At 32.9% G+C, this 26,079-nt stretch overlaps 2 protein-coding genes across 3 annotated transcripts; both read right to left on the minus strand.

The window, feature by feature from the left end:
- Positions 1 to 157: 157 nt before the first annotated feature.
- LOC111708656 (beta-1,3-galactosyltransferase 2) lies at positions 158 to 10,481 on the minus strand. 2 transcript variants are annotated; one of them, XM_023482097.1, is made up of 8 exons: positions 10,467 to 10,481; positions 9,744 to 9,814; positions 7,862 to 7,918; positions 7,402 to 7,563; positions 5,589 to 5,646; positions 4,716 to 4,757; positions 3,817 to 3,905; positions 158 to 3,028 (listed from the first exon to the last, which is right to left on the minus strand). In XM_023482097.1, exons 2-8 carry the CDS (start codon positions 9,811 to 9,813, stop codon positions 2,829 to 2,831), a joined length of 678 nt encoding a protein of 225 aa, XP_023337865.1. In that variant the 5' UTR covers position 9,814; positions 10,467 to 10,481; the 3' UTR covers positions 158 to 2,828. The 2 variants fall into 2 exon arrangements, with proteins under 2 accessions (XP_023337865.1, XP_023337864.1); XM_023482096.1 differs by having other exon boundaries at positions 5,589 to 5,685.
- A 1,969-nt stretch (positions 10,482 to 12,450) lies between these two features.
- Positions 12,451 to 25,753, minus strand: LOC111708649 (beta-1,3-galactosyltransferase 5). The gene is made up of 16 exons (XM_023482088.1): positions 25,699 to 25,753; positions 23,517 to 23,582; positions 22,912 to 22,939; positions 22,385 to 22,466; positions 18,611 to 18,708; positions 17,963 to 18,053; positions 17,768 to 17,885; positions 17,220 to 17,294; positions 16,802 to 16,856; positions 16,221 to 16,295; positions 15,932 to 15,959; positions 14,590 to 14,649; positions 13,162 to 13,204; positions 12,724 to 12,738; positions 12,614 to 12,659; positions 12,451 to 12,552 (listed from the first exon to the last, which is right to left on the minus strand). The coding sequence occupies exons 1-16, from the start codon at positions 25,734 to 25,736 to the stop codon at positions 12,451 to 12,453; spliced, it is 1,020 nt and encodes a 339-aa protein (XP_023337856.1). The 5' UTR covers positions 25,737 to 25,753.
- Positions 25,754 to 26,079: the final 326 nt, after the last annotated feature.

Here is a 26,079-nt window from a genome sequence, read left to right on the forward strand (position 1 = left end):
TTTGATAAATCAAACTTAGATCATTTGATCAAACAGAATTCATAATTTTAAATATCAAAGATCTACAATATTTGGTTGCAAAGATATAGAAATTTCAAAATCAGAGTTTGTGGCAAAGACTCAATTCCTTTTAACCAATAAAAGTTCTAAAAAAATAAAAAAATTTTAAAAGTTTTAAAAGTTTTTTTTGGGAAATATTGTAACCCACCCATTCAGTTCTCATACGGACCCAGAGCTAAGATGTAACCAGTCTGAGCACAATAGCTCAAAATAGGGATAGGATTTATCAGATCAGCTGGAATTAAAGTAAATGCAGATAAAACATTTCTTTTCAGGACCGATGTTGAATACCAAGGTCATCAGATCAGCACAGAGGACATCAGCCTCATACCTGCATAGGTGTCCAAAATTGTTGAGTGGCCCCTGCCGTCAACAGGAAAAGATCTCTACCCTCATGCAAAGGTAAGATATGATCCGTTGTTGAACTCCCCTGGCATTTGGCAACGGCAAATGGAATTGAGGGCAGAGGACAACCTTTTAATTGGTGCTATACAAGGTAAGATAGGCAAAGATCAGTATGAACTACAAAAAGGACAAACAAAGGATTGTCATGGGTACTGGAATATGGTAAAGTAGTCATGCAATTTGGAATCCTGTACCCTACTTACATCGCCATGCCCGTATCCGCTCACTGCACTCTCCTCTGCTCCGTCCATAGGTACTGGAATATGACGTCAGAGGGTACCAATCTTCCCCGTACCGTATCGACCTTTCATTCATGTGCAAGCTTCGTTGCGATACCTTATTGACTATCTTGAGGATTGTTCACTTAATTTGGTAAGAATATGGTTCAACAAGAATACAGGTAAAATTATTGATAAAAAAACGACACAGAAGAATTTGAGGGTGTACACAACTATGTAGTACAGCTGTACAAGGTAAGGAAACAGCTTAGGTTGACAAAAAAGTCCTCAATTGATATTTTTGTTGGAGGATGAATTTGAAGCCGAACCTCGACTCAGAATTGTCATCTTACCCTCGCACAGGTATCAAGCACTTTTAGCAGTACATGCACATGAACACTGGGGAGTCCAGCGGACTATGCAACGGGTAAGACTAGTGTTCTATTGGCCTGGCTGGAGAAAAGACAGAAGCATATTTGTTACAGAGTGAGCAGGTCGTCATCATAGAAAAGGAATTAATTTGAAAAATGTTGAACTTTCAAAAACCTTGCAAAAAATGTCAATGATGTCTTGTATATGGATCTTGTTGGTCCACTAATATTGTCTCCAGAAAAAAATGTATTCTTACATTAATGTGTCAATTTTCTAGATTCATGTCAGCAGTTCCAATCCCTGATAAGTCTGCTAAAACAGTCTCTACAGCGATCATGAAACACTGGGTCGGCCTTTATTGTGCTCCAACTTCAATTAGGACCAACTCGGGCTGCGAGTTAAAAAACTCAGTAATTGTAACATAAAGATAAAAGTGGGGACCCCATAACAACACAACTGCAATCCCAAAGATTTCACAGAACGTTATAATCTTTTTTAAAGGCAAAAAAAGCAAATGGGGAATGTAACTGGGAAAAAATTTTATTCACTTTGATTTTAGCTTACAACGCCACCCAAAATTATAGTACTTTATGCAGCCCAGCCCATGTTTTTTCAGGTATAGAAAATAATCTTCCCCATCTATCCCATATACCTAAGTTCAAAGAAGACTCACACATTATAAGAAAAACTCGAAATGATAATTAATGTCATGAGAAAAAGTGAAACAGTACGGATACGCAGACAATTCCGTGCATATTCTACACCAAGAGAAGATATAAACCTGGGTGACCTCTGCTTCACTGCGTTGCTTGCTGCAGTGGGTAAGTTGAGAAAGCTACTCCTGCATTGGAGCAGCCCGGCAGAAGTCACCAATATAATCAATTCAGCTTTGTTGAGAGTTAAAGAAGTCTATGTAAATCAACCTAGGGAGTACGTGGCACATCGATAAAAGTTGAGACTATGCAAGAAGTTGGGAGAAAAGGACTTGGATCCCATCTTCAGACTCCCCAGGCTCCCCAAAGAAGTCATGCTGCAGCTGTCCAATATGTTGTTGCTGGTGGAATTGCCGTGCCTAGTAGAAGACAGGCTTATCGATGAATTCTGCGATGATCTCGAAAATCACAAGGTTCACAGGCAGGATGAAAACTCATCTAATGGTTCAACAGTAATTCAACCAGTAAGCAGCAGACAGAGTGATATACAGGAAACCTCCGCGGTAGTACAGGAGGATGATTACGAGTTGTATCAGTCCTTTGATAAAACTATTGATGAATAAACCCACAGTGAAATTAGTTCTCCAAACCACAGCTTCAACCTTGATGGATTCAATTACAAATATGTTACAAGATAAATTGGTTGAAGAACAGTTAACCTCAAAAGCCTCTAGTGAGTCAGAACAGGAAAAACAGGAGGCTGAACTAAAACACAGACCAGGTGCAGAACCAGAAAAGAAACAGGTTCAAAGTAAAACAAGAGAATTAGAAATTACAGAACGGTACCTAAAGCAACGTCAACAACAAGATCTTCGGGAAGATCATCAGGGAAATCATCAGGTTCCAGAGAACGAAGGTCGACTGGAATCTCTAAACCATTGAACAAATTTGACCCATCTCCTTCAAGTAGGACACCGAAACTGAGAACACCAAAGAGAAAATCTCGCACAAGTTTACTTTCAGCAGTCAGGAACACGGGAACATGTTTCAGTTGTAAATACATTGTTTTCCTTTTTTTCTGTAGATTTACTCACATCAGTTTTTAGGCTTTAGATTTTCTTTATTTCATACCATCTTTATATAGTAACAATAGATATTCAATGACATGATGCCTAGTGTGAAAGTAGACAGCATAGAGATCCACAAACATATCATCATCAGTTTTTATAACAAATTCTGCTTGTTCACAGAACTGTGAAACCCAAAGATTCCCCATTATATTCTTGTAGGACAGATTACGATAAGTGTCCAAATAATCTCCTTTAATCAATGTGTATTAGCATGCAAGGTTTACATTGTAAACAGAAAAAAAAAAAAAAATCTTCAAAGACTTTTTAAACTTTTGTATTAAATAGTTGAAACCATAGATTAATTAACAATAACAAATAGGACACTAGATGTCATCTTTTCAAGATTTAAGGGTTTTTTGTTCACAATAATCCTGAGAAAGAGGCACAAAGGAGTTCCGCGTATGCTCTCTCTCTTTCTTGTAATTCAACGCCGCATGTGTGTAACTCCTTTGTGCTGCTGCCTGGGGTCATGTGAGGTCCCACAAAAAATGTTGGCCCGATCGGCAGTTTTGACATTTATTGGATGCAAACGAACAGACAGACACCCAGACAAGAAGAGCTTATATATATACTAGGCTTTTAGAGCGCTTCGCGCCCATCTTCTATTTTAATTGTTAAAATTTTCTCTTTGTATCTATACATTGTAAACAAAAAACAAAAAAATAGTTCGCGGATTTTATAAAAAAAATTTCGTGGATTCTCAAATTTAATGAAAATAGAATTTTTTTGGAGGCAAATTTTTAAAATTTTGATCATTCATAAACTTTCCCTGGGTTCATGTGAAGTCCCCCAAAAAATGTTGGTGCGATTGGTTAGGCAATTTTGACATTTTTTGGATGGAAACGGACAGACAGACAGACAAGTAGAGTAATGAATTTTCTAAAAATTACATTATCGACATTTTGAAGCACGTCCAATTTTTTTTAATCCAGCTTATGACAACATTTTGCTTGATTAGCAGCATGCAATACACTTAACCTTGAATAATGTCTTCATATTGCAAAGCTTCAGCCACCACACACTTCTGCTTTTCTAATTTTGATGGCATACCAAGCAAAAACACAAGTCTGAAATATTGGATTTACTGAACTGAATTAATTTTAAAACCTCCAAAATCAAAACATAATTAACTGCATACAGCACTGAAACCTTTAGTTCTACAAAAGTTCTACACTGCCTTTAAGGCAGCTATAGCAAGTTGTACAGTATTTGTACTTTTGACCTTGCTTATCAAAGGAATTGAGATTTTGTCACAAACTCTAACTTTCTGATCTCTATATCTTCAAAACCCGATTTTGTTGAGCTATGATATTTCAAACTAAAAATTCTGTTAGATCAAATAGTCTAAGTTTAAAATATCAATGGGTTAGACAATCAGGTTGCTAAGATATATGGATTATAATATTTGAGTTTGAAATGGTTAGGTTCTACTTTCGTAGCAGGCCTTAGAAGAATACTTCATCATCAGCCTATGGACGGGTTACTGCTATACATATACATCCCACTTCTATTTTGAATTAAGAATCTGGTAAATTATGGATCCAATGAACCAAGCAAGAAAAATCCTCCCAAAAAAACCTTCTTTGAACTATTGGATAAAATACCTAAAATGATCATCCTAGGGTAGTGGTGGTTAGTTACCAAGCTTTATATTAGGATAGAATAAAAGTGAAACGTGTTAATTTACAAACATATTTAGCTTCGAAAATAAAATAAAATAAAAAACTTTGCAATAAAAATAATTCATAAATACTGTATAGCAGCCCAGTGGCAAGGCTGATGCACATCCAACATCTCACCTTCGTAATACAATTTAGAAATATTTTCTTTTGTGGCAAAAACTCAATTCTTTTCAAAAAGTTCAAGATTTGATTTACCTTGCGTTAACTCCAGGTATTTCAGGTTTTCCCCAGGTCTCCCTGGTTTCAGATTCAGGTAACATTTTTTACATTTTGTAAAATGAGAAGTTTTTGATTTATTCCCGGATTCTATATGAAATATATATATCCACAGTGTACGTGAAAGTAAGCATTAAAGGAACTGTAAACTCAATTTCAAGTGACCCTCAATGCAAAGAGCGCAATGCTTGATTCATAATTGTACCCAATTGAGACCATTGATTGTTCATCAAGTAGAGAGATCTTTCTGTTTTAACATATCCAAACCCTCTACAATTCCTCTAAAAACGCGACAGTACGCTTTGTACAGTCTGAACTCAAACAGCTGATCTGGTTCTGTTCCCCCCCCCTGGAACATGGAGAAAAAAAAATTAAGAAAATATTTATGACAGAAAAAACCCGCCGTTTATAAGTACCTTATGATTTATTCATGCATTTTCAGCATCTGCAGGGCGTTTAACGGTCGTTTTCAAAAATTATTAAAACCCTACCCGCAGCCCGCCTGCCTTACACCGCCTGACAGTGCTTGCATCGGTACCGGTTCTTGAACCTGTTGCCCAGCAACCTCGAACACAGCTTAATGTCTCACTTGCCATGGAATCGGTTACATGCTTTTATGGCACAAGCCACCATTCTGGTTCTTGGTGGCTTAAATGTTCCCCCCTCTATGCATAACTGCGCCCAAATCTATTTTCTAATAAGCTTAAATGATCCCCCATGTTTCCCCTGAGAGGGGAACATAAAAAGTTGTGCCCGTTCCGCGCCCCCTACAAGTATGAAATACTATTAGACTAGACATACAGAGGAGTTTAAAAGGAAATATATTTTAGATAAAAAGGTTTTATTGAATTCCTGATTATGTTTCTAGCTTTAGTGTTCTCTACTGCTGACGCAACAATTGTCACCATTTCTAGAAAGCAATCCACACTCCACAGTTTGTCAAAGTTATCTTCATAGATTAATAACAATACAGATAGAACACTGGATTTTCAAGATTTAGGGGGTTTTCGTTCACAATAGCCCTGAGGCAGAAGCCCAAAGGAGTTCCGCGCAGGCAGCGGTGACTTACAAAACAGAGAGAGACCAATTGTGAATGAAAAACCCCTAATTCTTGAAAAGATGACATATAGTGTTCTCTCTGTGTTGTTATTAATCTATGGTGAAAGATATATTGAGGAAGCAAATAGTAACGATTAATTCAACCTTGACTTTTATCTCAGAAATTTGTCTAGCATTTTTAAAGTTGATTTCAACATATCCTTTAGTCAAACAGATATTACACATAATATTTTCCCAAGAGATTCAAAGGTGGTTAAAGCGCGGGCCTCTCCCCCACCCCATTCTTTATATAACAAAAGGGGTTTCATAAACACCATGTTCCGTTAACAGAATGGAGGTTTTAGGAAATTAACCGAAGAGTCTGTTAACGAACGGCAAAAACCGTTAACTCTTAAACCGTTAACGGAAATGATTAGAAGTTTTTACTTTTTAAAGATAAAATTAATGGTTGAAAACGAAAACGGAACAGATATTTTTTCAATGGTGATTTTTTTTCTGCTTTAAATTGCATTAAAAATATTTTTTACATGTTATGGTGTTTTTAAATGTCATCTTCTGTGTTCATAACTTTAAATGCTAAGAATAGATCGCGGTACCCATAGATAAAGATAGATTGCGCATAAGACGACATTTTTCATCTTGAAAGATATAAATGTACAGAGATGTTTTAAAGATATTCCTATTATAAAGATTAACTTGGTCGGTTGTGAGCATTGGCTGTTCTTATGTCATTGAGTACTTGTGGTGTACATGAGTTCTGTAGAGAGAAATTTAAGTTAGTTTAGTCCTTCTTCAGTTCTCGTTAATATGATAATTTGATAATTTGATATTCTCAAAATAAAATTCACTCCATGAGTGGTTTAATAATCATGAAATCCATTAAAACACCAAACCACCCCGCTTATCATTGAAGTACACTTAGACCCCTAGAAGTATGAGTTCGCGGACTGTACGATTCTTGGTGATTTTGCGTACATAAGCTATCTATGTTTATTTATTTATCTATGGCGGTACCTTCGAATTTTTAGTAAACAAATTTGGAGTTTTCCCAGCCGTGAAAGAATCTGGGTTCTCCTCAGAATAGGATAAATATTGTTAATTTGGATATCTAGAGATATTACTCAGTCCTTGAAAAAAGTATAAATATAGTTCAACTGCTAGTGCCGTTAACGATTTGACAAACCATTAACGCCACTAATACTACAAAAGACTGTTTACGGCTGCACCGTTAATGATTTCATAACCGTTAACGAATTTTTTTTCGGCGCTTCGCACTGTTAATACTGAAATAGACCGCTAACATCAATTTCTTTTAACTGTTGATTAATTTTTTTTGACGCTTTGCGCCATTAATAAGGTAGTAGACCGTTAACGACTGGAGCCGTTAACGATTCTTGAAAATTTCCATGAACGTCGTTATCAAAATTGAGATTGTTAACTAACGGTAATTCAAAACAACAAAAAATAATGCTTTTAACGAAACGAATGTCCCGTTCTTACCTTCAAAATTATCCCGGCTACCTAATTTTTTTCTTTTCTAGCGGTTGGAACTAACTGTTAACAAAATGGCTAGAAAAAGTTGGAACTTGCCCAGCCCTTTGTTTACCTATTTGAGATATGTTACAAATATCTTGGTTTATCAGAAATCTAAAATTCTTGATATTAATTAGAGTTAGATTTGATGGGTGTAGGTTTTCATGAACATGTGGAACATTCTCAGATGGTTCTATAGTAGTGCTGTATGGCAAGGTAGACTCCATGACATAATCTAAATTATAGATTGATTTAAGAAGCGGTTTGAATTAGGTTTCTTCTATAACCGTTAAAATTCATGGCCTCTCTCTCTCTTCCTAAAAAATTTCTTTCAGCGAAAAATTTCGCGAAAATAAACGAAATTTTAGCGAAAATTATGTCAAAAATTTAGTCAAAAATACATCAAATTCGAGAACATTTTTGACGAAATTCGTTTGTCACGTTCACTAAAATTTCGCGAATTTCATTGGAAACCCTATTTTTAGTATTTAAATCACATAAAAAATTGAAGAAAAAAAAGACAAAAAAATCACCATCATTTTGGGAGTTCGCCATATCTTTACAAGTTTCTGCCTCTTGTAGTCCATTATCTAAAATTTAAGTGTATCTACTGGACTGTATTCAGTTTAGAGTCCATTATCTAAAAATTAAGTGTATCTACTGCACTCGGTTTAGAGTAAAGTTAATACATAAATATATATCTATGTAAATATAAATAGATGACCAAACGGCTGAACTAAATTGGCTAACATTTTTAGAATCTTTTTATAAAATTTGAATTTTTTTTCCCATGTGTTTCTAAAATTCCAAAGGCAACGTCCTTGCACTTCATATGGGTATATATAAATGTATATTTTATTATATATAACAGATCCCAAAGGAGTTACGCGCATGCTCTCTCTCTGTCTTTTAATTCAACACTGCCTGCATGGAACTCCTTTGGGCTTCTGCCTCAGGGTTATTGTGGACGAAAAACCCTTAAATCTTGAAAAGACGACATCTGATGCAGACATTTATTTATAAATACATTTCGAGGAAGCGGAACTGCAGTGTACAGGGTTACCCAGAAAGGATGAGAATTTAGAGACGGTTGTGGAGAATTTTTAGTGTCTGTTTCACTATAGTTGTGCAAGTTAGGGTAACCTCCATCTGTAAACTTATGTCTTTCTTTGTCAAATCATTAAATAGGACCTGGCCCTCAAATGACAAAAGGCAAAAGAATCAATTCAACCATGATATCGGCACGATCATAAGAGTTTTAGGTCGTCTTTGCAGTCCCATCATTTGTGGGTAACCCTGTTAGTCAAAGTGTCTACTACATCAAGAAATATAGGTTAACGGAGGAGACTGAGACTTTTAGAGTTTGAAGCAAGTGTCCAGTTCAAAATGGTCTTTGCTCAAGTGATGAGGTGGCTTAAAGGGAGTGAAATAGAAGACGCCCCCCTTGGAAAATATCGGGGATGTTCCCCTCTCAGGAAAATTGGGGGGACACCCTCCCTTTCCTCCCAACAATTTTGGGGGCAATTATAGAGAGGAGAAACCTGAAGCCCTATAATTTTGATTATTAAGAATGAATTAAAACATTTGGCTACAGCCCTACCTGAAGTTCTTTTATCAAAATTTTCTAAATTCTAAACATTTGGCTACAGCCCTACCTGGAGTTCTTTAATCAAAATTTACTAAATTCTAAACATTTGGCTGCAGCCCTACCTGGAGTTCTTTTATCAAAATTTACTAAATTCTAAACATTTGGCTGCAGCCCTACCTGAAGTTCTTTTACCAAATTTACTAAATTCTAAACATTTGGCTGCAGCCCTACCTGGAGTTCTTTTATCAAAATTTACTAAATCCTAAACATTTGGCTGCAGCCATAGCTGGAATTCTTTTATCAAAATTTACTAAATCCTAAACATTTGGTTGCAGCCATAGCTGGAGTTCTTTTATCAAAATTCACTAAATTCTAAACATTTGGCTGCAGCCCTACCTGAAGTTCTTTTATCAAAATTTACTAAATTCTAAACATTTGGTTGCAGACCTACCTGGAGTTCTTTTATCAAAATTTACTAAATTCTAAACATTTGGTTGCAGACCTACCTGAAGTTCTTTTATCAAAATTTACTAAATTCTAAACATTTGGTTGCAGACCTACCTGAAGTTCTTTTATAAAAATTTACTAAATTCTAAAAGGGAGTAATACATTTCAACTCCTACTCCCAGCATGCAGTGTAATTGGTTTGGCAAAAATGACAAAAATCCTATTATAGAATTTCAGCAATGGTAGTTGTTTTTGCCAGAGGGATAATATTTTTTTTGTATCAATTTCATTATTCCCCCCCCATACTTCTCATGGAATATAAAATAAACTGTGCCTGTTTACATGTTTTATATCTGGTAAAATTCAAAATAATTTTTCACCTGACATCAGAGTTATCAAAAGTAAGCAAAAAGATATAACAAGACCAGTACATTTTGTATACAACTTCATACTTGGAAACAATTTGTTAAAGATGTAGGGTTGCGGGGGGGGGGTACAAGGGGGGGTTCAAGGGGGTTGGAGAAATTTCATTTGGCCATTGAAAGGAACTGTAAGCGTAACTTCAAGACGGCAAAGCACCATTCACAATGGTGCCCTTAAAAGATCTGTTTGATCAAGTATGAATTATGATATTCATGTTTATCATTTTCAAATCTGGTTATTTTCAATTGTTGGCTCTCCACAAAAGTGACTTGCAAGTTTCTGCTGCACGAAAACGTATACAAGGAATTATCACAGTTTTAAACACTTTTAAATCTATAAAATGTCAATATATTTCACATTTTTGATCAAATGAAGGTTTCAAGGGTACCGTAGTGTATCGGGCATTGTGATAGCTTTGTATGGAGGGTCACTTGAAGTTACGCTTAGAGTCCCTTTAAGAAGTGTTTATGAACTGGTTTTAGGTAAATAAACCTGTCAGCTAAACAAATTGAGTCTTTGCCACAAGCTCAAATTTAGTTTCTGATCCCTTTATCTTTGGAAGAATTTACAGTTATTAGCATGCAAAAATAATTTGTGTTAAAAAAAAATCTTGAACATGTAACTTTTAAATTTGTACTCGTATTCAAGCACCCCGCCCCTCGCCCTGACATCGATTACACCTTGTTTAAAGTTGTGTCTTGACTGAGCCATGAATCAATTTAAAAAAGTAAGAACCAAGCACATTATTTAAAAGATTTCATGAGGCAGCAGAATTCGGGAAGCAATCCATAAACAAAATTCGACCATAATCAAACTAAATTTAATGTCGACTTTGATTCAATTTGCCCCCTCCCCCTCTAAAAAACCCCTAATTGTCTTTTTTACTTCATGAATGCTATCGCATTTATAGAGGCTTTAAACAGTGATATTAATGTTTATTTTTACCAAGCTCAGCATTTTTATACTGCTAATCTTTGCAGTACGCTTCCAGTGGGCTCATCAATTTTTAGCAATAATTTTAGCTTTTAAATATCACATAACCAGCAAGCTGTTTTTAATTTGGGTTTTCATTTGTAATGCGCAAATCATGATCTGTAGCTGGCTGACAAATCTGTAAAAGTTCTAAACAAAAGAAACGAATTGGTTTGGTCGAACATCAACATAATTTTCTAGTTTCTCTGTTTTTATAAACGCAAGAAGAATGTTATAAATAATTGCGCTAAAACTTAGTAAATGTTGTAAATGTAACATTTCTCAACACATTATTCTTATATTATTACACGTTAGTGGTCTTAATTATTATGCATTTTTTTCATTACATTAAGTGTGAGTTTCGTAATTGCTTTAAAAAATGCAAATGAAATTTAGCTTTTGTTAAATTATTTAATGACATGAGTGTTTTAAAAGAGAAAAAAATATCATTCAAATAATTTTAGAATCATTTGGTTTTCTCTTTGAAGAAAAGATATCAGCGAAAAGATTTATCACGATTAAAGTTTTAAAAAAGATTTTTAGACGAACACATGGGATGAATTCTCGTGCTTTATCATGTAAACGTAAACTTGACATTTTGTATGTTTTCAATCAAATATTTTTTTTTTATTAAGAAGAGTAATTTATAAAAAAAAGGTTTTTAATTTTTTAATTTGTAACTGAATAAATTTGATAAATTAAAACTATTAAAGGAGCTGCTTGACAATAAACCTGTTTCTGGATATACACAACCCTGGCCCTGTTTCTGGATATACACAATCCTGACCCTGTTTCTGGATATACACAACCCTGACCCTGTTTCTGGATATACACAACCCTGGCCCTGTTTCTGGATATACACAACCCTGACCCTGTTTCTGGATATAACCAACCCTGACCCTGTTTCTGGATATACACAACCCTGACCCTGTTTCTGGATAAACACAACCCTGGCCCTTTTTCTGGATATACACAACCCTGACCCTGTTTCTGGATATTCACAACCCTGACCCTGTTTCTGGATATACACAACCCTGACCCTGTTTCTGGATATACACAACCCTGGCCCTGTTTCTGGATATAAAGAACCTGACCCTGTTTCTGGATAAAAAAGAACCTGACCCTGTTTCTGGATATACACAACCCTGACCCTGATTTTGGATATTCACAACCCTGACCCTGTTTCTGGATATACACAACCCTGGCCCTGTTTCTGGATATAAAGAACCTGACCCTGTTTCTGGATATACACAACCGTGACCCTGTTGTTGGACATAAACAACCCTGACCCTGTTTCTGGATATACACAACCCTGACCCTGTTTCTGGATATACACAACCCTGACCCTGTTGTTGGATATACACAACCCTGACCCTGTTGTTGGATATAAAAAAAAACCTGACTCTGTTGCTGGATACACAAAACCCTGACCCTGTTTTTGGATATTCACAACCCTGAACCTGTTTTTGGAAATAAAAAAACCATACTGGATGGGTTTATAACAGAGGAGGGGTTAGTTCAGCAGAAGGTCCAGGAGGAGACCCAATATGCTACTGCCAACTTCAATATCTCTTCATATTGGGAAACCAAATTAAAATAAAAAGAGTACTGAATTCTATTTAAAGAATATTGTTAAAAATTTTAAATTTAAAAATAAATATGTAAAAAAAACAGTAAATAGATAATATATATTTATTCAGTCATGTATTTAAAAGTTAAATAAAGAATAAAACTTGAGACAAAAGGGGGGAAGACATGAGAAGCCAATGCTTTCAAGGGAACCCAGGGCCAGCCCTGGAAAAAAAGAAATTCTTTGAAAATCTTCAAAAAAAATTATTTTTTTTTAAATAGATACCTTGTTCTCATACGCCAGTCTCCAGAAAAATATATGATTAACCCAACTGAAATTATATTTCATTTTAATCATTTTTTTTAACATTTGTTATTTTTTAAAAATTGTACTACCTGAGAAATTGACACCTGAAATAGATATATTTATTAATAAAAAATTAAAATGTTACTTAATATATGACATGTGAAAACCCCAGTTTTTATTGAATACAGGGTTACTCACAAAGAATGAGACTTTAGAGCCGACTTTACAGAGCGTATATACACCCTTTTATCTTACATGAATAACTTCTTCAAATGTAAACTTGTGACTCCCTTTGCTAAATCAAAAAGTATCTGGTATCAATAATATACTATAAATGACAGAAAGTAAAATTCAATAATTCGGATAATCATATTCAATTGAGTTTCAGGTCGTACATTAAGATAGCTATTATCAAAACAGTTATTTGAAATGATTTCACAAATGTTTCAGTTTTCGGTTTGGCCTTTTATCTTATTACATTACAAATTTATTGGTGTTCATTTAGCTAAATTAAAATATATAAGTACCTGAGAAAAATTGAATCGTGGCGGAATATTAAAGTATCAGTTTCTAGAAAAATATTAAAATATCAGTTTCTAGAAACAAATAAAAATTTTTAGTTTCTAGAACATAAAATATTGAAGTATCAATTTCTAGAAAAAAATACTGAATTATGAGTTTCTAGAAAAAAAATTAAAGAATCAGTTTCTAGATATAATGGTAAAGTATCAGTCTAGAAAAATGTTATTGTTATAGATGTAAATTCCGATTCACAATGGTAATACTGTGAACCAAGCATAGTTCACAAATGTAAATAGACATAGTACAGTCACTGCAACTCCAAAGGGTACTGAACTTGTATCAAGTTTGGGTCCTAACCAAGCTAAGCTTCAAAGTGAATTGAAATCTTTTCAAGTTTGTATCCAGACAAGCCAAGCTGAAAAGGTTGTTGAACTATTATCAAGTTTATCATCATTCAGTACAGCTAGGCTGGGCAGAGCTAAGCAAGGATCGATGCAGGAAAGGGAAATCTAACAGCACTTTACACCAAGGGAGAAAGGAGCAAGATCGGCCATGTTGGACCCCAGATAAGACCAGTCGTCATTAAGTATTGAATCAGAGGAATCTCATGGAAATACATTTCCCACAGGCGGATGTCCTGTTACATAAGATCTAATTTATTAATTGATCAACCGTTTGTACTGTTTAATCTGTAAATATAGTTTTGTGTGCAAACATGAGTCGTTATTCCACTCAATCTTGGTACTTTACTTTCAGTCCTTTTCTCAAGTCTTTACTCTATAGTACCTTTCAAACCTTTTGTCAACAATTATTTCTTGCATGAGAGACAAGGAAGGAAGATGACAGCATATATTTCTTTTTTAGACGGCGATATCTTTCTTGTTGTCTCTAAGATAAAATAAACATTGTGAACTTGTGAACCGAACACGTCGTTCTTTACATGGAAGTATAGGGTTTCCACGAAATGTGTGAGAGCTTGCACATCTTGATCTGCAGCATGGGCCATCATGCACCATGTTGCAAAGTAGAGTTTTAGGCAAGTAATCAGTTCCTTTCAAGCATTGCAATTATATGCAAAAAAGTGCAATCTCATAAAAAACTAATTTACACAGTTTACACCTTTAATGAGGAGATTTTTTCCGCAAAATAGAATAACGCAAAAACGGAATAGCTCAAGTTTGCGAATGATTGCGCAAAGTGCAATTTTTTTGCGCAAAAATGTAGCGCAACGAAGGCAAAAATTTGCGCATCCTTCCGCAAAAATTGCGCAAAAGTTTTGCGAATAGAAACCCTTTGTGGAAGAATTAGGTTGAAATAACAGTCATTTAACAAAGAAAAAAACCGCCGCGAAAACTTTTATTTGTTACGGAAATATTTGTTATGCAACTTTTCAGATGTTAAAAATTTTTCACATTTTCTGAAGAATATTTTACCTAAAGATTTAATGTTTATTCCAGCTGAACTACGCAGCAAACCCGTCACAAAAACATCATCTAGAAAGATTATTCTCAAAATACGTAAGTTCACAAAAATCTCAAGATAACAATATTAAAAGTGTCATAACACAAACCTAAAAACGGGCAGCTTTTTAAACGTCATAAGAAATTCAAGATACAAAAGAAATCGTGGCTAAAAATTTACTGGGCTGCTTTGTCGTGACGCTTAGTTTGGTTCAGATATTGTCATAATCTAACCTTATCCAAAATAAAGAATATCAATAAATCTTTTATGCTTTACCCTTTGAAATAAATGTTCAATATCTCCAAAACTTTAGGCCTTGACATTTTTGATTTGGAAGTGTTTTTTTGTTTGTTGTTTTAATTGTGCTAAAATAGGGCGCTGTTGATTTCAAGCGTAAAAAGAAAACATTTAGTTTAACTGTTATACATTTTACAGGGTTACCTTCTTTTAATTTGTCAGCTGACAACATCAAATATTGATATATTTTAACATTAAAACGTTTTATTGTAAATTAATTATTGTTCTGAATAAACATTAAACATAACGTTTCAAGTTGATTTTATGAATATTTTTGTCGAATCATCTTAAATCTTGTTTTCTTGGAAGTTCAATTTGGCATTATCATTATCCAAGTTTATGTTTAAATTTATATTTATTTTTACTTAAAGTTTTAGTTTTTACTCGTAATATTTTTGGGTTTTTTTCTTCTTCTTTTCAAATGGTGTTTTCCTTAACTTTTAGAATATCTAATACAATTTTTGTTTCAGATTTTCAGGTAAAAATAACAAGAATAATTTAAAATAACAAAAGAATTTAGTCTTAGTCACAAACCCTGATTTTCTAATCCCTTAATGTCCACTCCTGTATGCCGAGTCCATTAGCGCCTGATTCAATTAGGGTTAAGCCATGTGATTGTTGTCTATATTCTGAACCAATAGGAATAGTATGGCGGTAACACCTATCTTTCTCTCTATTTCATTATCCAAGATATAAATCCTTCAATCGGCGCTATCAGTAAATGGAAATATTTACTTCTGCTGAAACTATGGTATCATATTGCAAAGATATATGGATAAAAATCAGAGTTTGTGGCTAGATCTCAGAGCAAATGAATTGAGTCTTTGACACAAACTAAATTTTCCAACCCCCCATATCTTTGCAACCAGATGACGTAAACCTATGTTATTTCAAACATAAAGCTAACACAATTCTTAGTTTGAAATATCTAAGGACTACGACATTGGGCCTTGCAAAGATAAAACCTTATTCTAAAATCTAAGTTTGTGACAGAGACTCCAATCCTTGAAATATTACCTATGTGTATAAAAGGAACATGTTCGGTCTGAAAAATAATAAACTTAGTTTAAATTGAACTAAATTATATCGGATATTTTTCCGTATTATAATAACTTTTTACTTTTACTTTTTACTTTAAGTTGTGATCTAATAAAAAAGTGTTTTTCTTCTTGTTAAAAAAAATAGTGTTAGCGCTAGCTGCAGTTACTTAATTATTTAATCAATTAAGTGGGACTGTTTAAACTGTCGTCTTAATATTCCAAAGGTTTCTGGTTCTCACTGTACTTCTGATTATTGTATAAAACACCTGATCTAATAATCTTGTGACTATTGTAGGTTCAATTATGTAAACCCAACCAAGGCAGTAGGATGGCATTCCACTCTGAATAAAACAATTGCACTGTTAGAAATATGTGCTCGAAATATCAAAAGTAATAGAAGACAATTCTACCTGTCTAACACTTTGATAGCATTTGGCGTGCATATTTTTATATCAATCTGATAGAATTTATTTTTTAGGCTAAAGTCAAATATCGCTATGATAGAATATTGGTAAACACTTTGACTGGATTAAATAAGACGTTTATAAAATTTATAAATAAAAGAAAATTCTGTCGAATAAAAGATGGGTTGATAAAAAAGGCTTAAAGTAAGTTTTCAGGATTTTATGAAGACTGTTGATAGAATTATCATAACACTTCGATAAAACACTTTACCGGAACAAATCAAAAAAAAATTAGCATTAAAGAATTATTTAAATTTTTAAAAATTAAAAGTTGCCAATAAATCATGTCTCTGCAATCTCAATATTTTAGTAAGTGAAATTACTTAATCTATTAAATATGTAAGGTTTTAAATTATGAAAAATAATAAAATCTAGAATTAAACCTGGGGCCACTGCTCTGCTGAGATATGAAACTTTTTAGGACAGTAATCAGTAAATCTAGAAACACGTTTTTAAAATTTGTTAAACCAACATTTGAGGGAGCTGTAATCTTGTTTCTTTCACTTTCAAGTGAAAGAAACAAGTGTAGCATTTAAACAATATAAATATTGAAGTCAGAAAACCAAACTCAACTTCAGATAAGCAAACTTTATAAGTTTCAGGTAACCCTGTATGGGTAGCCCATGTATGTTACACAAAGAATAAGCAGGATTAAATTACAACTCTCTGCAAGGAGGGATGCAGATGTTTTAGAATCTAGAACTGATGAATTTGGCAACTTATGGAGGTACCGCTAAACAACTTTTTTTAAATAAAAAAAAATCAATTTTTAATAAAAAAAAGTTTTAGATTTTAACTTGCCTGCTACGCTTGATATTATGTAGAGGATAGCAGTGAATATTCTGTGTATTCCTGGGTATCGACTGTACTGTTCTTCTATATTAATTCAATTTTTTTTCGAGGTGGCAATTAACGTCAAAACAGTTAAAATTGGGCTAACATTTTTGTCGGGTACTCACATGATAGCTGCAGTAAACAAAATTAACGTTAATTCTCCTCCTTTCATTATCGTGAATGCTTCCCTTACTTTTTACAGTAAACACTCCCTTTACTCTTTACAGTAAACACTCCCTTTACTCTTTACAGTAAACACTCCCTTTACTCTTTACAATAAACACTCCCTGTACTCTTTACAGTAAACACTCCCTTTATACTCTTTACAGTAAACACTCCCTTTACTCTTTACAGTAAACACTCCCTTTACTCTTTACAGTAAACACTCCCTTTACTCTTTACAGTAAACACTCTCTTTACTCTTTACAGTAAACACTCCTTTTACTCTTTACGGTAAACAATTTACCATTACTTAAAACCTTTAGATTCTGTTATGGTTTAATAAAAAAGCTTACATTAGTTCTTGTAAGTTGATGGTTAGGTCGTCATCCATTTTTATTACAAAATCAAGATTTGAAGTCTCAAAAAACTTTAATCCTGATAATGTTTTGTACACCAGATTTTCATACGATTCTGAAATATACAAAATCACATTGAAGCTAGAGCATACAGAGAGACCCATCAAACTGTGGAAAAGAAGTGCAACTGACCTTTGATATCCAACATCATTATATCCTTGTATTCTTGAATTTCATCAGAAAGACTTCTTGTATAAACATTCTTTCCAACAACAAACAACATCTAAACAATATCTTTCCAACAACAAACAACATCTAAACAATATCTTTCCAACAACAAACAACATCTAAACAATATCTTTCCAACAACAAACAACAAATAAACAATATCTTTCCAACAACAAACAATATCTAAACAATATCTTTCCAACAACAAATAACATCTAAACAATATCTTTCCAACAACAAACAATATCTAAATAATATCTTTCCAACAACAAACAACATCTAAACAATATCTTTCCAACAACACATAACATCTAAAATTATCTTAACAACAAACAACATCTGAACAATATTTTTTTAACAACAAATAACATCTAAACAATATTTTTGCAACAACAAATAACATCTAAACAAAATCTTTCCAACAACAAACAACAAATAAACAATATCTTTCCAACAACAAACAACAAATAAACAATATCTTTCCAACAACAAACAACATATAAACAATATCTTTCCAACAACAAATAAAATTTTCTAAACAATATTTTTTCAACAACAAATAAGATGCATCTTTATAAACAATAATAAATATCAGTTTAAGCTTAAGCTCGCCTGAACCGAGAAACCAGATTCTTGAAGTATATTTCGTAAATAACTTCTTCTTTCTTTGTTCTCAGGCATTGTTAAAACCAGCAGTCCAATCTTTAATCCTGAAAAGTGAAAGTTTGAGTCCAATATTTAATCCTAAATTGAATAGATTTCAGTCCAATCTGTAATCCTGAAGAGTATAAGTTTAAGCCCAATCTTTAATCCTAAAAACAAGTTTAAGTTTAAGAGTCCAATTTTTAATTCTAAAAACAAGTATAGGTTTGAGTTAAATCTTAAATCCTAAAAAATAGTAAGTTTCAGTCCAATCTTAATCCTCAAAAAAAGTATGAATTCGTAAACTTAATCCTGAATTAAAGCATAAGTTGGAGTCCAATCTTTTATCCTGAAAAGTATAAGTTTGTGCCAAAACTTAAATCTTAAAAAAAGTAAATGTGCAGGAGTTTAATTCTTAAAAATATTGAAAAATTTAATAAATCATAAAAGTTAAAAAAAGTATGAGTTTAAGTCAAATCCTTAATCCTAAATAGCTCATCTATATATGTATATGCTTTTCTTGTCCGGGTGTCTGTCTGTTTGTTTGACAGCATCGACAATTCTATAATTTTAGAGGAGTTTTCGTTTTTTAGGGACTAGCTTAAGATGATATTATAAAATATGCATTTTTTATATTTTTTTGCTGTCGCAAGTGGCATAAATCTGTGTGAATAAAGATCAAAGAGACTGTGCTTTTAATTTCAAGATAACCTACATTTAAAGAGAGGATTTAAGTTTAACAACGGTATTAATTATTAAACCTTTGTCTGATCAAGATGAATAAACATGGTTACACACAAAGAATGAGACTGTAAAGACGACCGTAAAATCTAAAATATGACGATTTGAAGCTTGATTTTTACTCAAATAAGGAAAAAACATGTCATTCTTAATATAAAAACAAAATATACAGTAAATTCCTGCACATTACCCTTAATTCGTCTTTACAAAATGTATAGTCTTCTTTTATTCCTTCTTTTTAAACGGAAAAAAATATGAAATAAGATAACACAAATTTGAAATAAGATAACAAAAATATGAAATTAGATAAAAAAAATTAAAAAAAATTAGATAACAAAAATTTTAAATTTGATAACAAAAATTTTAAATCTGATAACAAAAATCGCATAAATAAAATATTCCTGTCAATCTAGTCAAGCCTTGAAATATGAATGTAAGATTTTTCAGATTACTCCTTTTTAAACTTAAAATAGAAACAAACGCTTTGCCGTCCTAGGACTACAAAAAAGTATAAGTGAGTTATAAATGTAAAACCAACGTACAAGGGGTTACAACGCTTCAAAAACGACCAGATCTCGGAAATTAATGCACAAAATGCAACTGTCTGGATCTCTGTGTTCTTATCCTGTAATTTAATGAAAAACTCTCATATCTTGAAAAAAATCCATTTAACTTTTATTATAATTATACAAGTAAGTGTATTGTGTACAGTGTACAGTGTACAGTGTACAGTAATGAGTAAGATGATAAACAGTGAGAAAACTTAGGACTGAATGTCTTTGTTTCCACCTTTCGCTATTGATTTTCTAATTTGCAATGAGTTACAACATATATCTATACAAATGCTTCAGGCACCTATACAGTAATACAGGGTGTCCCACGAAACATAACAGTTGGTAAATAGTTTTGAATGTCTTCTTAGTTCTTCCATATACTGTATTAGATTTTATAGACTTTTTGCAGTTTAATTTATAGTTTAAAAATATTTTAATCAAATATATTTTACCTTGAAATCAATTTTACTATACTATAGGCTGGCATGAAATTTTTTTATTCTCTTGGGGTTCAAACAACTTAACAAACTATAGGAAGAAGACATTTCTAACTTTTCACCAACTGTTATGTTTTGTGGGACACCCTGTAGTTGCGAACTAAATACTAAGCAGTATTTTATAATTAGAGGATAAAGGAAGAAGAAATCTCAATGTATGTGAGACAAATTGTCTGTTTTACGTGATCCGAAGGCTGCAAGTTCTCATACAAAAATTAATTAGGATTCTGCCAATTACTTCTCAATAACTTAAACTATAAAAGATTGCTTTATATTTTTAAAATATGCATTTCTAAGGCTACAAGAAAATAGAAAAATTCGCAAAGTTGAGACAAACATATTTCCAAACTCTAGATTAATTAGATATGACAAGATAATCTTATATTTTTTGCACGATTTTATTTAAATCTCTCCGATCAGAAACGGTATTTTATCAAAAAAAATTCTAAGAAAAACAATAGGGTGTCCCATAAAACATGACAGTTAATATTCTCGAATTAATTAATACTAAATATAGCTCAGGTCCTGCCATTTCCAAAATGTGGCCTGTCATTTTTGTGCTTTTAAAATTACCGGAAATATTAAGAATTTTGTCCAGAATTTGACAATTTTGATTTCATATTATAATATTGAAATCTGAACAAAATTCTTAATATCTCCGATAATATTGAAAGCACAGAAAAGGCAGACCACATTTTAGAAATCCCAAGACTAGGTTTTGTGATTAAGAATTCAAGAATCATAATTGTAAAAGTAGGTCAAAAAAGAATGCAGCATATTATTTCTAAGATAAAAAACAATGTTCAAGCTCTTTCTCTTCGTGATTCACGGGACACCCTGTACATGACAAACGGTTAAATCTTGATTAGCAATAAAATTATCATCCTTTAGTTACTTAATGATTTATAAAGCATACATTTGGTTGAAACCAATGAACCATGTGAAAAAAAAAATATATAAATTATCATCATGGGACACTAAACCAAATTCTTGCCAGTCATGGTTCTTTTTGAACCTTAAATCCTGTAAATTGCTATTTGAAAAAATTACGTGACAATAAATATTTGAAATGATAATACAGATCTGGAAACAGAGGATCTAGAAATAGGGGCGTAATTATGAATTAATCCAGGGGGGTACTAGCGGGAGGGAGTAGCCTAGTACAGTGTCAGGGGTTGAAACCAGAACCTTTTCAAGGGTGGGGCTTTAACTCTCCCCCCGTATACACCTTGAAACAAGGTTAGACTGGAGTTGGCAAGGATGTAATGCAAGGAAAGCTATTTCAGAGGTGTACACATCTTTTGTACTGCAGTGTACTGTCACTGGGCGGTAATGTAAAACACAAGACGGATGTCGAAGCCTGACATGGGATCCATTTTTCACATAAATAAACAATTAAATGTTCTGGTCATAGGAAACTATTATGTGAATTATCAAAGTTATCAAAATGCAATTCTAAATTTTAACCATAGAGAATAGAATATATAGAGAGGAATTAAAAGAATCCCTCGTTATGAATTTTTTCAGTCCCTTTCAGCCTGAAAGGGAGTTCAAAGTGTACAAATCATGTAAATGTTCACAAATTATGTGCAGTAGAGTACATTAATACAGTATGTTCCCTAGACTATTCATTTCAATTTCGAGATGTCGAAGTCTGACATGGGATCCATCTTTCACATAAATAAACAATTAAATGTTCTGGTCATAGGAAACTATTATGTGAATTATCAAAATTATCAAAATGCAATGCTAAATTTTAACCTCCTCGGATACTAAACGAACACTGATGCATCTATTCTTGTTTACAAATTCCGCCCAGAGAGAACTGGTTTCAATATGTACGCAGAGTATACGCAACTGCAATTAACTTTCCTTACATTACATTCTTGGGAATTGGGAAATAAACCTGGAATAAAGCTTGAACTACGAATGAAATGTCGTCTTCTCCGTACCTGAAGTTTGCACAAGGCTGGTGTTCTGTGAATATTTTAATGGTTCAAGCAACACATTCACGTCTTCGGCTTTTCTAAATTCCTGAATGAAATGATCCTACCTAGTACAATGGAACCCCTGACACTATGAAAAAGGAAAACGACCCCCAGACTCAAGGTATGATTTAGAATAGTCCAATGAAAATGAAAAATACAATAACTTTACAACTACAAATACTCATAAGATCGGTTATATATCGTCTTCCTACTCCACAGTTCCATTGGTTGGGTACCACTGTAGATGGTTTTTATATTGCTTAGTATTGAACCCAAAACACATTAAAAAAAAAATTTGTAAAAACTATTAATTTTGAGATTTTAAATTTATGGTCTCCTGTAGATAACCTTAAAAGTTAGGTGATACTTTTGGTATTTAAATCTTTCAAATGAACCTACAACTGTCTTACAAATTACAAACTACTTAATACTCTTTTCATTCATAATTCATCAAAAACATTTTCGGACTCGATAATTTATGTTCATGTCACCTTATTCTCTAGTACAGCTTGAACATTTCTGAAGGTTGAAGTCTTTGTTTTAAATGTAAATATTTAAGGGGGAAATTTTTATAATTGAACTTTTATTTGGATTGGTATCAAGCATTGAGTTAGCATCATGGAGAGCGATGATTAAAGTAACTAAAGGCGGATTAGATGTTTTAATGGTAAATTCTTATTTAATAGATAGATAAATCGGACGCACACAGTCGGAGACGTCATCTGGTCGACCGGTTGAGAAGAAACATACTCTGACAAGCTTTCCAAAATGTGGGCTACCCTTTTTTATAGAGCGGGAGAAATTAAATATTTTGACAAGTTTTCTTTTCTCAATTGAAATCTGGAAACATTTCTTCATATCTCTGTTTTGAATATACGAAAATGGCAGACAATATTTAGGAAATCTTAAATTCAAATATGAAATAATAATAATGGAATAATGATAATAATATTCTTTATCTTAATTGTGTTCCAGAAAAAGTGCTGCGTGGGTCAAATATGGTTTTGACGTCGTAGCTTGATTCCCATGTTTTAGGAAGAACCATGCATTTTACATGCTTCAATATAATTTGTAATTATAAAAGACTTGAATTTTCCTAATTATTTGTAAATCTGAATTTTTATCCAACCATTCCTGTCGAAGCACACAAAGTATTTTAATCCTAAATATAAATATAATTAGAAATGAAAAGATGAAAATATAAACTTATGTTTTTTTTTAGAAATTTTGAGAGCCTCGTTAAATTAATAAACTTTAATATTTTTCCTTTGTGAAATTTTAGCAAAACTTGAATTGTGTAATTAATTTTTCGAGCGTCTAATAAACTCAAGCATTCCTTTAAAGGGGTGGTCAACGTAAGTTAAAGTGGCCTCCAGTTAAAGAGTTGTATGCATAATATTCTATAAACCCTTATATGAGCAGCTAAGAGGGAGAATTTATTGTGGAAAAATACTGAATACTGACTCCGGAAATTATAAAAATGTCTTAATTTGTACACGATAAAATATTGATAAATTTAAGAACAAAAAATGGTTAAAAATATATAAAAGATTGATGTATTGTTAGTTGATATTTCTAACTATTGTAATTTGAGTATTTAGTATTTAACCCTATAAAGGCTCGGGGGTCTGAATCTATGTATAGCCTGGGGGGACCTTTGGCGCCCCCCCTAAAAATAGACCTTAGAGAATATAGGTATAGGGTTGAAATGCATGTTCATAGCCAAATTTTTCATAACCAGCTCAAAGAAAAATATTTAGAAAGATAACTTTAATAGTTTGGGTGCTAGGGAGGTTAAAAAAAATGCCTACAAAGGGTAAAAAAAAATGTTTTAAACAAATATCAAAGTGTGACACATGTTTCTACATTTTTCAAGGGCTTTTCCAAAAATATAGTTTTTAGATCTGGAGCTTCAGTCACAAATAAGTTATGGGCTATTTTAGATTTTTTTTACAAAAAATTCTTTAAATTACTTTTCATTCTAAGTCACAAAATTTCACAGTGATAGTGTCAAAAATGAGAGTGCTAGGACAAAAAACTACAGAGGGGGGCGCCAAACGCCCCACCCCTCAGCCTCTTTAAGGGTTAAGACGTTAAGGATTTGTGTGGGGGGGAAGATGTTCAAATCTTATTTCTTAAAAATAATTTAACTATGTGTACTGTGCATACTCTGTAATTGAACAATGTGTACAGTGCATACTCTGTAATTTTATCTGCTCTTTGAATTGTAAAATACTCGAAACAATTTGAAAACGGGACTGTCAAGCGTACAGTGTATAAATGCATTATATAATTGCATATTCATTTTTATGCATTGAAGTTCAAGCTCAAACTAAACGTATCGGACAGGATTGAAGTTAATCCTATCTAGGAAAAGATAACCATTGAAAGGCTGGAACGGGGGGGGGCAATTGCCCCTCACTTGCCCAGTTTTTTTCCTTCAGATCCTTTTTTATCATTCCCTTTCAATTATGATATAGGAACTGAAATTATCAGTATTAAACACACAAGCCAAAAAAGGACACAGTCATCCACATAGTTGATTAAATAAGGTTTACAGGGTGCTAATGTTAATCAGGCGTGCTTCTTTAATTAATTGAGGTCACTTGAAATGACAATGTTAGTCCCATGGACGGAATTTTCTAACAATTACTCTTAAACTTTGAATGCATGAATAAACCTTATATAAATATCGTGAAAATATAGGATATCCCACAGTTTAAAAAATAATTTGTTAAGAACTAAATTTTGCACTTTTAAAAAAGTCTCACAAGTCGCAAGCACAATGACTATTGCAGTTTTTAATCCCATTGATTTCAATTTGAAGGATATACACACTACACAAGGTGTCCCACAAAATATGACAGAAGGAGAACGACTAGAATGTCGTCTTGATTTTTGATATAATTTGTTGCATTTATTTGTCAACCTAATTTTGAAGTAAAATACCTAATTAATTACAAATACCTCTAGTTCAAATTTCCAAAATGTGGTCTTTATTTGTGCTTTCAATATTTCCCAAGATGTGAAGAACTTAGTTTAGATTTCGACAATTTTGGTTTTATTTTACAGAATTGAAATCTGAACAAACTTCTTAATATATCCGGTAATACTGAATTAGCACAAAAAAGGCAGACCAATTTTTTTGGACATGCATGAATAGGAGAATTATGTGGTAACTGTTTAAAGAATCATGCATGTTAAAGTAGATTGACGACCGACGACTAAATTCAAATTTCATGTTTCGTGAGACACCCTGTATACTAACTGATACTAACCCTAAGCAGAGGGAAGCCAAAACTTTAGACGTTTTCATTTCAACCAAATTAGAAATTATCTGAAAAAAATACATTTCTAAAGTTAGTTCTAAAAAAAATTTGAATTTGAAATATTGAAATTATATGTTGAAAAATAGGAACCCCTGTCCGTTCCCACTCACCTTTAACCCTTCCCACTCACTATAGTTCTAGTAGAAGTAAATATTTCCATTTAAAGGATTCATATCTCTAATTGGATAATGAGATAGATAGAAAGATAGATGTTACCGCCATACTATTTCTACTGGTTCAGAATAGACAACAAACACATGACTGAACCCTGATTGGATCAGGCGCTAATGGACTGGGGCATACGGGAGTGCACTTTCAACCCATCGCTTC

The sequence above is a fragment of the Eurytemora carolleeae genome, unplaced genomic scaffold, assembly GCF_000591075.1.
Source record: "Eurytemora carolleeae unplaced genomic scaffold, Eaff_2.0 scaffold811, whole genome shotgun sequence".
Lineage (NCBI taxonomy): Eukaryota > Metazoa > Arthropoda > Copepoda > Calanoida > Temoridae > Eurytemora > Eurytemora carolleeae.

Excerpts from the sequence above, each read along its gene's own strand:
- LOC111708656 (XM_023482096.1), bottom strand. The coding sequence starts at position 9,813 with ATGAAGTTGTATACAAAATGTACTGGTCTTGTTATATCTTTTTGCTTA. Across the intron at positions 3,906-4,715 it reads ATACCTGGAGTTAACGCAAG|ACTTGTGTTTTTGCTTGGTA; the intron begins GTAAATCAAATC and ends CCAATATTTCAG. Across the intron at positions 3,029-3,816 it reads ATATGAAGACATTATTCAAG|GAGATTATTTGGACACTTAT; the intron begins GTTAAGTGTATT and ends CATTGATTAAAG.
- LOC111708649 (XM_023482088.1), bottom strand. The coding sequence starts at position 25,736 with ATGAAAACGTCTAAAGTTTTGGCTTCCCTCTGCTTAGG. Across the intron at positions 13,205-14,589 it reads AATAAACATTAAATCTTTAG|AAACTGATACTTTAATATTC; the intron begins GTAAAATATTCT and ends ATATTTTTCTAG. Across the intron at positions 12,553-12,613 it reads GACTGGCGTATGAGAACAAG|GGCTGGCCCTGGGTTCCCTT; the intron begins GTATCTATTTAA and ends CTTTTTTTCCAG.